General features: G+C 45.4%; 1 protein-coding gene across 5 annotated transcripts in view; it reads right to left on the bottom strand.

The window, feature by feature from the left end:
- The window catches only part of LOC122542840 (RAC-beta serine/threonine-protein kinase), a 99,098-nt gene that overhangs the window by 9,969 nt on the left and 74,165 nt on the right, over positions 1-14,964 (bottom strand). For all 5 annotated transcript variants that reach the window (XM_043680928.1, XM_043680930.1, XM_043680927.1 and 2 more), the window contains 6 exons: positions 14,190-14,301; positions 12,462-12,615; positions 11,696-11,827; positions 10,431-10,496; positions 4,200-4,268; positions 419-541 (listed from right to left, as the gene is read on the bottom strand). In XM_043680928.1, the coding sequence (XP_043536863.1) occupies positions 419-541; positions 4,200-4,268; positions 10,431-10,496; positions 11,696-11,827; positions 12,462-12,615; positions 14,190-14,301 (656 nt within the window). The remainder of the gene's footprint in view (positions 1-418; positions 542-4,199; positions 4,269-10,430; positions 10,497-11,695; positions 11,828-12,461; positions 12,616-14,189; positions 14,302-14,964) is intronic.

Genomic DNA, 14,964 nt, shown 5'->3' with positions numbered 1-14,964 from the left:
AGAATGCGCAAACTCCCCACAGAGAGTCGCCCGAGAGTGGAATTAAACCCAGGTCCCTGTGTTGTGAGGCAACAGTGCTAACCACTGAGACCAGTGTGCCGCCCTAACATTTAACATTGTCATCATTCTGATTTCGATGGTCATATCTTCAGTTGGGCCAAAGCTCTGGGATTGCCACCCAGATGCACTTTGTGCCATTTCTTAAAAACCATCCCTTTGACTGAAACTCTTTACTCACACGTCCTAACCGCTCAGTTTTTTCAGCATTGTGTTTGAGTGCTTCCACATTAAAGATCTGTTTGGCATAGTTTTGCTTACATTTAAAATGTGACCTCAATCCTTCGCCACTATACATCCCTCATCTACATCTCCAGCTATTTTCACATGATGGATATTTGTGGATCTGCCAAATACCAACCTTCAGATCTCTGTAGACGACATTCTTATCATGGAGGTAATCCAAGGCAGACACGATCTCCGCCCCGTAAAAACGTGCACGATCCTCAGTAAAAACACGTTCTCTGGAGAGGTGGAAGAAGAGCTGGGGGACAAAGGAAGGAGAGTAAACATTGGATATTTATATACACACATGAACAGGAGAGGTTCATTCCCTCAAGTCACTCTCACAATATGTCCTGCCTCCTTCAAAGATCGATACACATGAACGTCCGGTCCCTCAGTTCATGCCCCCTCTTTACAACTCTGCCACTAGGTCTATAGTGCCTCTGCCTAACCCTTGTGCCAGAACGCATCACCCCACAGTTCTCTGGATTTAATTCCTCTGGCACTTGTCTGGCAAACTTTGAAATTTTACTCTAATTCCAAGATCCAGGTCACTTGGAACCACCACTGTGTCCAATCTACAAAAAAAACCTGTCAACCAGGGGATATGGGCATCACTGCCTGGGCCAGCATTTATTGACCATCCCTAATTGCCAGAGGGCAGTTTAAGAGTCAACCACATTGCTGCAGGTCTGGAGTCGCATTTGGGTGAGGACAGCAGTTTCCTTCCATAAAGGGCGTTAGTGAATCAGAAGGGACCTTACAATAATTGGCATTGATCATTATTAGCTTCTTAATTCCAGACTTTGTTTTTAAATTGAATTCAAATTAGCCATCTGGCCCAGATCTGCAAAACATTACCCAGTCTCTGGATTAATAGTTTAACAATAATACCAGCACGACATCATCTTCCCTCTGCTGCTGTCTGCCTTTATACTGGTTTGCCAGTTGAACCTCATTATTCTATATGTCTGTCAATCAGCCCTTTATCAAAGTCAAAAAAAATTAAAGATCGATGCAGACAGCACTTATCCTTTATCAAGCTTCTTTGATTCAAGATCAATAAATTCAATTTGATTAGTCAAGCACGACCTTCCTTTCACAAATCTATGCTGGCTCTCTGACATTCATTCAAACCTCTCCTAGTACCTGATGATTCCCCTGCTCCCCTAAATGTGGATCCCAAGACCTCACCCCCCACCCCCTGATGTGGCACTAGTGGCCTGTGGTTGCTGGGATTGCCCTGGCCACTCTTTCTTGAAAGAGTCTCACATCTGCCATTCTCTTTTGGCACTTCTGCTGCATGTCGATTAAAGATTGCAAAGTTAAGGCAGCCTCTTGAGTTATCTCCAGCCCTACTTCCTTTAGCAATCTGGACATAAGCCATCCAGATACTTATTCACTCTAAGTATAGCTAGTCTTTCTTGTATCTCTTCCCTTTCAGTTTTCACACTACTCATTGCCTTCACGATTTCCGCGCTCTATACTGATGTTTTTGTCAGATTGGTGTTCCATAGTAAGCACTGATCCAAAGAACTCTAACTATTCCAGCCTGGCCCAATGCCTCAAAGCATCTCCCACCCTAATAAAACCTACTCCACTTCTTACTAGACATTACTATTTGCCTGCTCGTAAATTTTGATTTCCCTTTATGTTCACTGTCATTCCCACTTTGTGAATCTCACTTTCCTCTTCACCTTTCTTCGCAAGCTATTGAATTTGACCTGGCTCTCACTTAAAGGATTCATCAACTTGAATCATACACCCTCCATCTTTAATCCACCATAATCTTGTCTCACTTGTCATCCAAGAAACCCTGCATTTAGCTCCCTTTCCTATTACCCTTATTAGAACATATGAGATTATAGTTATACAGCTATAGAGTCGTATAGCACAGAAACACACCCTTCAGTCCAACTAGTCCATTCTGAACAGAATCCCAAACTAAACAAGTTCCACCTAATTGTTCCTGGCTCATATCCCTCCAAACATTTCCTATTCATCTCAATGTCTTTTAAACAGTGTAATTATATTCACATCCAGCACTCTCTCAGGAAGTTCATTTCACATGTCAACCACTCTGTGTAAAAAATTTGCCCCTTGTGTCTTTAAGATCTCTCTCCTCTCACCGTAAAAATGTGCCCCCTAGTCTTTGTATTCCCCCATCTTGGGGAAAAGACAACTACCATTAACTTTATCTGTACCTCTCATTATTTTATAAACTTCTACCAGGTCGCCTCTCAACCTCCTACCCTCCAGTGAAAAAAGTCCCAGCCTATCCGATCTTCCTTTATAACTGAAACTTTCTATACCCGGCAACATCCTAATAAATCTGTTCTGAACCCTCTCCAGTTTAATAATACCCTTCCGACAACAGGGCGACCAGAACTGCACACAGTATTCCAGAAGAGGCCTCATCAACGTCCTGTACAACCTCAATATGACGCCCCAACTCCTATTCTTGAAGAAACGACCTCTTAAAGATTGTTCTGTTTTTTTTCTCCCGTCAAGTGTCTACTTGCATTTTACACTGGCTAACCACTCATGTCACACTGAAATTAACCCTCTTCCAATGCAGAAGTTCAACCTTTGATTGTTCCTGGCTTTCCCCCATTACTAATCTAAATCTTACAATGACACTCTTAACCAATTGCTCCCCCACTTGGGCTACTTGCCTTTTCACTCATGGAATCCAGAATTTGCTGGTAGGGCCAGCATTTATTACCCTCCCCTAGGTGCTCTTGATGGTGAGCTCCCTTCTTGAACTGTTGTTGTAGTCCATTTTGTGTAGGTACACCCACAATGCTAAGGGGGGGGAGGGGTTACAAGATTTTCACCTGGCAACAGCGAAGGAATGGCAACACTTTTCCAAGGCAGAATGGTCAACGGGTTGGAGGGGAACTTGAAGACGGTGTTCCCATGTATCTGCTCTCCTGGTCGTTCGAGATGGTGGGGGGGACCCGGGGAAAGAGTTGTGGGTTTAGAAAATGCCATCAAAGGAGCTTTGGTGAATTTTTGCAGTTTGGCACACTAGGCCCACTTTGTATCCTTAGGTCACATGAGCTGCTGCGGTTCAAGACAGCGCATTCCAATCTTTTCCAGAACAACTGGGGAGCGGCAGTGAATGCTGTCCCAGCCAACGACACCCACATCCCACTGCAAATATAAAAACTGCAGGCAATTCTCACAGAATTGGAGAAACAGTACAGGTCGAGGAAGGGACATGTGCCAACTAAAACCTTCCCCCTGCTGCTCAGAGGAGGCCCCAGGTTCGAGTCCCAGTCTGTGCCAAGTTATGTGATCTGAGCTCTCTGGGTTGTGGAAGGGCAGGGTGGAATCACACCACAGAACTAAATTTAAATAGAAATTTAGAGGCAGCGGGTTCAATCATCCTCTGTACGGAGAAAGCTGATCTCAGTTGGCATGACAACGGAGTGGCTCTGCCAGGTGCTTCTGCGAGGTCTCTCAGTCAATCACTCACGGTTTTGGACTGGAGTCACAAGTGGTCAGGGAGGAAACTGTGCAGCAGTTTGGGTTTTTAATACATAAGGTTGGTGCCAGCCACAGATCGTTGGGCTTACTTCTTGCAATTTTCACAACTTGACACTGTGGGATGTGAAACCATGATGTGGTTTGCACCTGATTGAGCCCAGGTTCCCATCCTTAAATCACTGTGCAGGGAACCGGAAGGTTCGATTGGATGCTTAGTAAAGTCTGTCAGGACTGGGCTGCCTGATGGATGGGTCAACTGACGCACGCGTTGTCTTGGTGGGGAGGTGGTGCAGGGGAACAAGAACAACAGACACTCCGGTCGGGTATTGGAAACTGCTGATGGCAGTCTCAACTTGACCCAGCAGCTTCGGACAAGAACAGGGACCATCAGCATCTGAGCAAAGGGAAGAACGTGACAAACTTACCTCTCCGCCATTTGCATACTCCATGACAAAACATAACCGATCACTGGTTTGAAACGCGTACTTCAACGTCTGTGTCGGTGAGAGAGAGGGAGGAGGAAGAGAAATCATTGCAATGTATTAATATCCAGCAACTTAAGCAGAAAGATCAAAAAAAGACTTGTATTTATGTAGTGTAGAACGTATCAATTCCTGAAGGGCTGATGACCGAAACATCGACTCTCCTGCTCTTCGGATGCTGCCTGACCTGCTGTACTTTTCCAGCACCACTCTCAACCTTTCATTTATCTAGTGCCTTTCATGACACCAGGAAGTCCCAGAATTCCAGCAAGTGTAGTTTTGAGGTGTAGCTGGCCCGTGCACAGCAGCTCTACGAGCAGCAACGTGATAATGTCGACTATCCATTTTTTGTTGTATGGCTTGAGAGATAAATATTATCCAGCACACTGACTTGCCCCTCTTCAAGGTAGATTCTTTTCCATCCACCCAGAGGGGGGAAAAATCATTGTTAATGTTTAATGATGAAACTTTGTCTATTGTTAATGGGAAGTGACATCACTGGCAATATCCTGTGCTTGCACTGACTGCTCTCTTAACCATTTCAGAGGGCCTTAAGAGTCAGTCACATCGGTGAAACTGAAGTCACATGTAGGCCAGACCGGTTAAGGAGAGCAGATTTACTTCTCTGAAGGATTTGAGTGAACCAAATGGGTTTCTTTGCAACAATCAATAATGATTACACACTTTTTAAAAAAAGATCAGCTTTTTTAAATACAGATTTTATTCAATTTCACCTTCATTACGCAATTGGAACTCATGCCCGCCCCACCACCAAAACATTAACCTAGGGCTCTGAAATACCAGCCCAGTGAGATTACCATTAGTTCACTGCCTCCTCTACTGCACATTCCCTCAGTCTGTAGCTCAGCATCAGCCTAAATTCTTATGCTCTAAACTGAGAGCGGGACTCGAACCCGCAATCTTCGAAGAGACGTACAGCACAAAAATAGACCGTTCAGTCCAATTCGCCCATACCGACCAGATATCCCAACCCAATCTAGTCCCACCTGCCAGCACCCGGCCCATAGCCCTCCAAACCCTTCCTATTCATATATTCATCCAGATGCCTTTTAAATGGTGCAATTGTACCAGCCTCCACCACTTCCTCTGGCAGCTCATTCCATACACATACCAAATGCCTTCTTCACTATCCTATCTACCTGCGACTCTACTTTCAAGGAGCTATGAACCTGCACTCCAAGGTATCTTTGTTCAGCAACACTCTCTGGGATCTTACCATTTTGTGTACAAGTCCTGCTAAGATTTGCTTTCCCAAAATGCAGCACCTTGCATTTATCTGAATTAAACTCTACCTGCCACTTCTCAGCCCACTGACACATCTGAGGTAATCTTCTTCGCTGCCCACTACACCTCCAATTTTGGTGTCATCTGCAAGCATACTAACTATACCTCTTGTGCTCACATCCAAATCATTTACATAAATGAGGAAAAGTAGTGGACTCAGCACTCCACTGGTCACAGGCCTCCAGTCTGAAAAACAACCCTCCACCATCACCCTCTGGTCTTTTACCTTTGAGCCAGTTCTGTACCCAAATGGCTAGTTCTCTCTGCATTCCGTGAGATCTAACCTTGCTAACCAGTCTCCCATGGGATACCTTGTCGAACGCCTTACTGAAGTCCACATAGGTCACGTCTACTGCTCTGCCCTCATCAATCCTCTTTGTTACTTCTTCAAAAAAAATACTCAATCAAATTTCCTACACACAAAGCCATGTTGACTATCCTGAAATCAATCCTTGCTTTTCCAAATAAATGTACATCCTGTCCCTCAGGATTCCCTCCAACAATGTGCCCACCACAGACGTCAGGCTCACTGGTCTATAGTTCCTTGGCTTTTCCTTACTACCTTTCTTAAATAGTGGCAAGATGTTAGCCAAGCTCCTGTCTTTCGGCACCTCACTTGTGATTATTGATTATACAAATATCTCAGCAAGGGGCCCAGGGGTATGGTTTTTCTTTAAACTTTGAGGGTAAAAAAAATTGGCAGTCTAGCTGACAATAATGTGGACGTCTACACCAAACTACAGCAAGGTTCAACCAGGCCTGCAAAGTGAACAGATACATGACAAATAAAATTTAATATCATGAATTTAGAGGGCATTTAGCTTTGAAGGAAGAGTGGGGAGGCCTCAAATTCCATGAAGGGCAAGAAACCAAACGGGGTAAGAGCAGCCATGTGTTTGGAGAATAAAAGGTCAGAGAGTAGTTACTGCCCAAGAGGAAGCCCACTAAGTCTGCCAATTCTCAGCAGAGCAATCTAATCAGCCCCACACTCCACTATCTCCAGAATACTGCAACTTTAGTTCCCTCGAGTTCCCAGCCAATTCCCTTTCAAAATCATTCACCGTCTCTGCATCCAGCTCCCCACCCTGGAAGCGGTGAATTCTAGCTCATTACAAATCACCAAAAGCAGTGCAACATAAAGCTGACTTTATTTTCCAAAGAAACAACTTTTGGGTGCAAGCATTAAAAGGTATATATTGAAACATATTTAGGCCACTGCACTTTGTGCAGGTTCTGGTGTAGATGAGGGATATTGAACCACTGACAAAACTGCAGAAAAGCTAGATTAGGATATTATCAGAATTGAGCGGACGCCCTGCCGGTAAATATAGAAACCAGGTGCTGTTTGGCTATTCAAACCTGCCTGACCATGGTTGATCATGCAATTTCAGTACTCCACTCCCACTTTCTCTCCATTCCCCTTGAACCCTTTAGCCACGAGGGTCACATCCAGCTCCCTCACTGAATATATCAAACAAACTGGCTCCAGCAGCTTTCTGTGGTAGAGAATTCCTCCTCATCTCAGTCGTGAACAGTTTACCCCTTATTCTTAGGCTGTGACCCCTTGTTCTGGACTTCCCCAACATTGGGAACATTCTTCCCACATCTAGCCTGTCCAGTCCCATCAGGATTTTATATGTTTCTATGAGATCCAAACCACCCCCCCCACCCTCCATTCTTCAAACTTCCAGTAAGTACAAGTCCAGTCTTTCTTCATTTCAGTCCTGCCATTTCAGGAATCAGTCTGGTGAATCTTCGTTGGACTCCCTCAATAGAAAGAATGTCCTACCTCAGACTAGGACTAGGACACCAAAACTGTGCACAACACTCACCAAGGCCCTGTAAAACTGTAGCAAGATTGAAAAAGTAAAAGACTGAAGAGGGTAATGGTCTTTGCAATAACAAAAAAAACTTAAACTGAGAAGCCTTCAGAATGATGCAGCAGTTTAAAGGAAATGAGGGAGGAGGTGAGAGAAGAATACTGGAGCAGTGTGGGAAAAGTGCTTTTGTTTTTCTTTTATTTGATGATGGGATGTTGGTGTCGCTGACTAGGCTAGTGTTTTCTTACCCATCCATAGCTGCTAAGTGGGCAGTTCAAAGTCAACCACATTGCTGTGGGTCACATGTTGGCCAGATCCAGTAAAGATGACAGATTTCCTTCCCTGAAGTACAATGGTAAACCAGATGGATTTTTTCCACAGTGCTTACGTGGTCAACTTTAGGCCAGGCATCAAAGAGGGAGAAGGTTCTTGCACAATATAAACACAGATTCAACCCAGGTTTGGGATGTGAAGGGTAGGGGAAATGGCCTACTTCTGTGTTATGAATTCCATGTAAATATAAGGCAGCTAACCCTGTTCTAGTACGATCACCCAGTACAAATCCCACATTGGGGTGGCATCGTGACTCAGTGGTTAACGCTGCTGCATCACAGCACCATGGACCCAGGTCAATTCCTGCCTCAGGTGACTTTCTGTGTGGAGTTTGTACATTCTCCCTGTGTCTTTGTGGGTTTCTTCCAGGTGCTCCGTTTTTTTCCCTACAGTCCAAAGATGTGCAGGTTAAGTGAATTGGCCATGCTAAATTGCCCATAGTGTTAGGTGCATTAGTCAGGGGTAAATGTAGGGAATGGGTCTGGATGGGTTACTCTTAGGAGGGTCGGTGTGGACTTGTTAGGCTGAAGGGCTTGGTTCCACACTGTAGGGAATCTAATCTAATCTAAACATGTTCTCTGACTGGGGGAGATCCACCTGCACAAACAGCACGGCCAAGGTAATGTGTGAATCATATTATATGTAACTTAATGCCCTGTTGAAAGAGATGCAAGATCCTTTGACGCAGATCAGACAAGCTGAAGAACTTCACACATGGTACAGCCATCTGGGAAGCGATGTCAAGTCAAGACTTCATTTCTCTGAAAAATCGCATTGCATAGAAAAGGCTGTGACAGACAAAGGACAGATTGGCAACAGCAACAGGGACTGTGTGCTTGCTCCCAAAAGCACTAACTCTTGTTGCAGTTCTGCTCTACAGGCAATGTAGAGAAAATATAAACCCGCACGATTAGAGCATCTTCAATAAGTTCTGGGCTCAAAGAGCCATGGTACAATATGAGCATGCATAGAGAATTAGTCAAAGGATAGGAAGTAGAGAACGGGTATAAACAAGGCACTTTTAAAGTTAAAAGCAAAGTCTTGTGGATGCTGGAGATCTGTAATAAAAAAAAAAGTGGAGGGAGAAAGAGAGTAAATGTTTCTCTGGGACTCACTTTTAGTGCTGGGCAGACTATGACAAAAGGAGTGCAGCAAGGAACAGCTTTGGGCCTCGGCTATTTACAACCAGATTAGATTAGATTAGATTACTTACAGTGTGGAAACAGGCCCTTCGGCCCAACAAGTCCACATCGCCCTGCCAAAGCGCAACCCACCCATACCCCTACATTTACCCCTTACCTAACACTACGGGCAATTTAGCATGGCCAATTCACCTGACCTGCACATCTTTGGACTGTGGGAGGAAACCGGAGCACCCACACAGACACAGGCTGGGAAATCTGGAACATGTGAGACTCGGGAGAAAAGGCCAATCATTTCAGACTGAGATGACAGAAGAAATTTCTTCACCTAAAGGGTTCTGAATTTTAGGACTTGCTCAAGAGGGTCATGGATGCACCTTTGCTAAATACTTTGAAGGTTACAACAGACAGGGTAGAGATTCTAAAACATTCCATGACGGACAAATTATTTTGTGAAATGTGATCATTGTTGTAACAAAATACAGCGGCACGGTGGCACAGTGGTTAGCACTGCTGCCTCACAGCGCCGGAGACCCGGGTTCAATTCCCGCCTCAGGCGACTGACTGTGTGGAGTTTGCACGTTCTCCCCGTGTCTGCGTGGGTTTCCTCCGGGTGCTCCGGTTTCCTCCCACAGTCCAAAGATGTGCAGGTCAGGTGAATTGGCGATGCTAAATTGCCCGTGGTGTTAGGTAAGGGGTATGGGTGGGTTGCGCTTCGGCAGGTCGATGTGGACTTGTTGGGCCGAAGGGCCTGTTTCCACACTGTAATGTAATGTAATGTAATGTAATCTAATCTCTTCTTTAAAGCAGCTGATTTTCACACATCAAGTCCTGACACATAGCAGGCTGATCACCAATCTTCCATTTTTATTTGAAGTGACGTTGAATGAAGGATACTGGTACTTATGGCTTGACTTGAATTCCCACGTTATTTATTAAAATAGGATCTTCTCCACCCACTTGACAGGGTAGACAGAACCTCTTAACATCTCATCTGAAAAAAATGGGCACTTCTGACAGTGCAGCGCTGCCTCTGTACTGCACAGGGTGTATCAGCCTATATTTCCTGATCAAGCCTCAAGAATAAAGACTGAACCCAAAATCTTCCAAATCAGGAGGCAGGAAACTGCTTTCCATGGAGTCATGAGTGACAATGCCTCTACGATCACCATTGGCTTATTCAGAGAGTGCCACAAGCAGTTCAACTCATGGATACATCACAGAAACCTGACCATCTTTTCGCTTTACCCCAAACACCATCGACTAAGCTCAGACTGAGTGTGTGCTGCTGGGAAGCTCAGCTCCAAACAGCTACATAATTCAACCGGTCCTTGGTGGGAGATAGCAATCCCTTAACCGATAGTGATGAACTAAACACCGACTTACTGAAACAACCTGGACGGAATAGGAAAAGTCTACAACTTCCCAACACATGGGAGCTGTTTTTACTGTAAATACAATGCCCTGTGCCAAATATATACTTTTACATAAACAGACAGCTACACAGGACAGATCTATAGTCTGGAGAATATGGATTAAGTCAAACTGAATTCAACACGTCTTTCTATACTCACTGTTAAAAATGGATGCCTCGTGTTCTGTAAGACCCTGCTCTCTGTAACAGTGTGAGCGACTTCATCCTATAATGAGACAAAACCAAGCATTAGTGGTTTTAATTTTATCCAGTTAACAAATTCGATGGGGCAGAATTGCCCTGAGACACTGATTGGGGCAGGGGTTTCACCCTGGGGCATAGGTTTTACAGGCACAGACCCTCTCCGGCGCACAAGTTTTACAGGCACAGACCCTCTCCGGCGCACAGGTTTTACAGGCACAGACCCTCTCCAGCGCACAAGTTTTACAGGCACAGACCCTCTCCGGCGCACAAGTTTTACAGGCACAGACCCTCTCCAGCGCACAGGTTTTACAGGCACAGACCGTCCCCGGGGCACAGGTTTTACAGGCACAAACCGTCCCCGGGGCACAGGTTTTACAGGCACAGACCCTCCCCAGGGCACAGGTTTTACAGGCACAGACCCTCCCCGGGGCACAGGTTTTACAGGCACAGACTCTCCCCGGGGCACAGGTTTTACAGGCACAGACTCTCCCCGGGTCATGGTCTTCGCAGGTAGTAGTTGTCCCTGGGTCACAAGTTCAACTATCATTGTCCTGCCGGGAGGGCAAATAGGCTGTTTCTGTGCAGTATTGTCCATGATCTTACACAGAACAGAGAATCCATGGCATTGGCAAGGCACCAATAAGTGAAGGAAGACATCGCTGAATGTCAAAGACCTACTCATCCTTGAATGTCACACAACACTTTGGTTTGCTCTTCAAAGTTCTTGGAAGAGGCAAAGAGCAAGTTGACCATCAGTTAAGAACCATGCGATTGTGTACAGAAGAGATGGTGCATTTTCCACAATTAGCATGTGGAGGTGTAGCTAGGGAGGTGTGTGTCTGTGTGTGTGTCTCTGTCTGTCTCTGTGTGTGTGCGCGTCTCTGTCTGTGTGTGTGTGCGCGTCTCTGTGTCTCTGCGTCTGTGTCTCTCTCTGTGTCTGCGTCTGTGTCTCTCTCTGTGTCTGTGTCTCTCTCTGTGTCTGTGTCGGGGATGGGGAGCAAGGCCAGAAAGTCATGGAATGACATCAAGGAATATGGACCCAACCCAGAATTGGCAACCTGGTTTGGGGGTCATATTGGAAGGAAAAGGACAAAGAGATCAATGAGGTTAACGGAAATACTGAACTGCGCTACGTGTGGAGGTGATGGCATCACTCTGACAGACGGAGATGGAAACTGCCAAACGTTTCTTCATTAAAGCATCCCCAAAGTCAACACTTACTTTCGCGATTATTACTTCTTTCCGTAGAATTTTCATGGCATAGTACCTGCCCGTGGCCTTCTCTTTCACAAGGATAACTTTGCCAAAGGTGCCCTTTCCCAGTAACTTCAAATAGTCAAAATCGTTCATTGTCTGGAATGAGAAAGGACGGCACCAAATTTAGTCATACCGCTTGGCTGTTCAGGAATAAGACTAAAAGGTTACATCATTGGAGGCCTGGACTAAAAAGCTCAAATTGTTGATGCTTTGTTTTACCCATAAAATTAAACCCCCTCCCATCACTGAAAGAAGCTGCACTGCAATCACTGTGGAACTCAGTAGTGACAGAGGTGCAGATTATCCCTCTCCCAATGGGTGCACTGGAGCTTAATGAAATGCAGGCACAGCAGTGGCCCTGGCTCAGCCAAGGTTATTCATCATCCTGCCTCCAAAGTCCAGTAGCACCAGCTAAACATGCAAAATCCAACTTGTTCAGACTCGCTAATCTTAAAACTAATCAAATATTCAGGTGGGAACCAACCCAATCTGACTGGATATCAATCTGAAGGAGGGGTGGAAGGGATGCAGGTTCACAGTGTGAAAGGTGCATCATTAGGGCTCCTGTGGTGTGTCACCTCTGGGTGAAGGTCCAAGGCTAAGTTTCTCCTGCCCCAGACCTGGGACATGACTTGCCTGCACTTCAATTAAAAACATCGAAAGGCTTGGGGAACTTGTCAAATGTCCAATACCTCAGTATGCACCCTGCCAAATGAACCCATGTACTAACCACTTTATTCCTCGACTTCAAAATCGACACTTCCATCTCTTCCAGCCCCGAGCTGTCACTGGGTGAGCCAGACTTGACGTCCATAGCATCGTCTCCAGGCTCCTGATGTTTCAAGCTGTTTGCAACAGTTTGGATGGCTCTTGTCCATTCCTCTCTAGAAAACACAGTGGTGTGTATGTGGTCAGCAATGGCTGTCCCTCTGCAGCCAGAAACTCCCCAAGTGGGCAGATTACGCTGTTCGTCCTCAGACAACCAACCAGATCGTGGCTTGACAAGCAACACACAGAATGCCCAGCACAGAGCTCCCCTTTAAAAGTAGTGCGACATTCCCAATTGAAGCCCAGGTCTTGCTGAACAGCTTTCATGGCTGGATCATTCATATTTCTTTTAGTAAAACAATGAAACCATTTCGAATGGCTACCTCACTGAAAGCAAGTATCTATCCAGATTTTCTCAAGGTTTGGACGTCCACACTTTCTCCCTCGCACAGTTCAATCAGTACCATTGCCCAGGAAGAGTGGATATCTGGAACTCAAGGTGATAATGGAGTTTAAAAACAGGGAGCTGTGCTGCAACTGTATAGGCTGCTGTGAGGAAATACTGTGTACAGTTTCAGTCTTACTTAAAAAGGCACTGGAGGGGGTGCAGTGGATGTCCACTAGTTTGATTCTGGAGTTGACAGAGTTGACTTATGAGGAGAGATTGAGTAAATTGGGATTATACTTACTGAAATTTAGAAGACCGTACAGTGATCTTACAGAAACATATAGAATTAAGAATGGAACAGATAAAATAGGAGCAGGGAGGTCATTTTCAATAGCAGGTGACACTAAAAACTAGGGAGCATGGCCTCAAAATAAGGGAGAAGCAGACTGAGCTGAGGAGGAATTTCTTCATCCAAAGGGTTGCGAATCTGTGGGATTCCCTGCCCAATGAAGCAGTCAAGGCTACCTTGTCAAATGTTTTTAAGGCACAGATGGATAGATTTTGGAACAGTGTGGGAATTTAAGGTTATGGTGAGCGGGCAGGTAAGCGGAGTTGAGCCCACAGAAAGGTCAGCCATGATCTTATTGAATAGTGGAGCAGGCTCAATGGGGCAGATGGCCTACTCCTGCTCATGTTCTTACAGAAGGGGGTGGTCCATTGAAAAAGTCAAAAACTGAGACTGTTTAGTTTTGTTCAGTGAGGGTACGAAGGGATGGGGAACCAAGGCACTCAACTGGAGCTAAGACACATGCTGTGATCCAACTGAATGGCAAAACTAGCCTGACAGGCCAAAGGGCCTCGTAATCCCGTGGATCACTCCATGCCAAAACTTCACGGAAATGACCCTGGAGCAAGTGCTGCTCAGTCACTGAGTATCTTGCTAAATTAACAGCCAACCACATTACTGTGGGTCTGGAGTCACACGTAGGCCGGACTGGGTAAAGACTGCAAATTTCCATCTCCAAAGGACATAAGTGAACCTAATTTTTTTTTTGCAACAATCCGGTGGTTTCTTTATGGTGAATGAGAGCAGCATTTTGTTACAGATTTATTTTTCAAATGCATTTTAAAATTTCCCCAGCTGTTGTGTTGGGATTTGAGCCAATGTCCCCGGATCTCCGAATTATCACAATGCTACTGTCCTGTGATAGAAGCTGCCAATCAACACAAGAGATAGCAAGCTGCACCCCATCAATATTGAAGTATGCTTCCCCCAATTTATCTTCCCATCCCTGGCCTCACCGCTCGTCTGGTGTGTCAACATGGAAGGTCCTCTCAATTACTGTCGTCCACTGTAAGCACCGGATGATGAACGTGTTGGGTCTTGGCCGTTCGGTCTTCATTAGCTGGCATTCTATTCGAGCAGAGAGACAGCGAGAAATTACAGGTCTGAAGGAAGGTTAAATATTCCATAGAACGTACAGCACAGAAACAGACCATTCCGCTCAATTAACTGATGCTGGCTTTTCTGCTCCGTACTGCAGCTCATGTCACTACTAATAATATACCCTGTTTGTGTCTTTCCCATTATTGAGCAGACCATGACATAATGGTAACAAAACTTAATTGCTATCCCAGGGGTGCAGGCTGTTCAAAGACCAACAGGTGGAATTTTAATTCAATTCACAACACTAGAAAAGAAATCTAGCCTCAGTGATGGTGACCCATGACAACTATAATTGATTGTTGTAAAAACCCAGCTAATTTATTAGTCTCTTTTGATCTGGCCTGGCCTTCCGGTAACTCCACAGTAACATAACTGGTATCTTAACCGTGTCAAGCAATGGCCAAGCGAGCCACTCAGCTCAAGGGCAATTAGGGTTGGCCAACAAATGCTGGTCTTGCCAAAGATGCCCACATCCCATGAGAGGTTCTACTGCAGTTGAGAATGTGGTGCTGGAAAAGCACAGCCAGTCAGGCAGCATCTGAGGAGCAGGACAATCGACATTTTGGGCATAAGCCCTTCATCAGGAATGAGGCTTGTGGGCCAAGGAGGCTGAGAGAGAAATTTGGTGGG

Source organism: Chiloscyllium plagiosum, chromosome 41 (genome assembly GCF_004010195.1).
Source record: "Chiloscyllium plagiosum isolate BGI_BamShark_2017 chromosome 41, ASM401019v2, whole genome shotgun sequence".
Lineage (NCBI taxonomy): Eukaryota > Metazoa > Chordata > Chondrichthyes > Orectolobiformes > Hemiscylliidae > Chiloscyllium > Chiloscyllium plagiosum.
The sequence above is the reverse complement of the archived record's forward strand: the minus strand, read 5'-3'. Positions and strand labels throughout refer to the sequence as shown.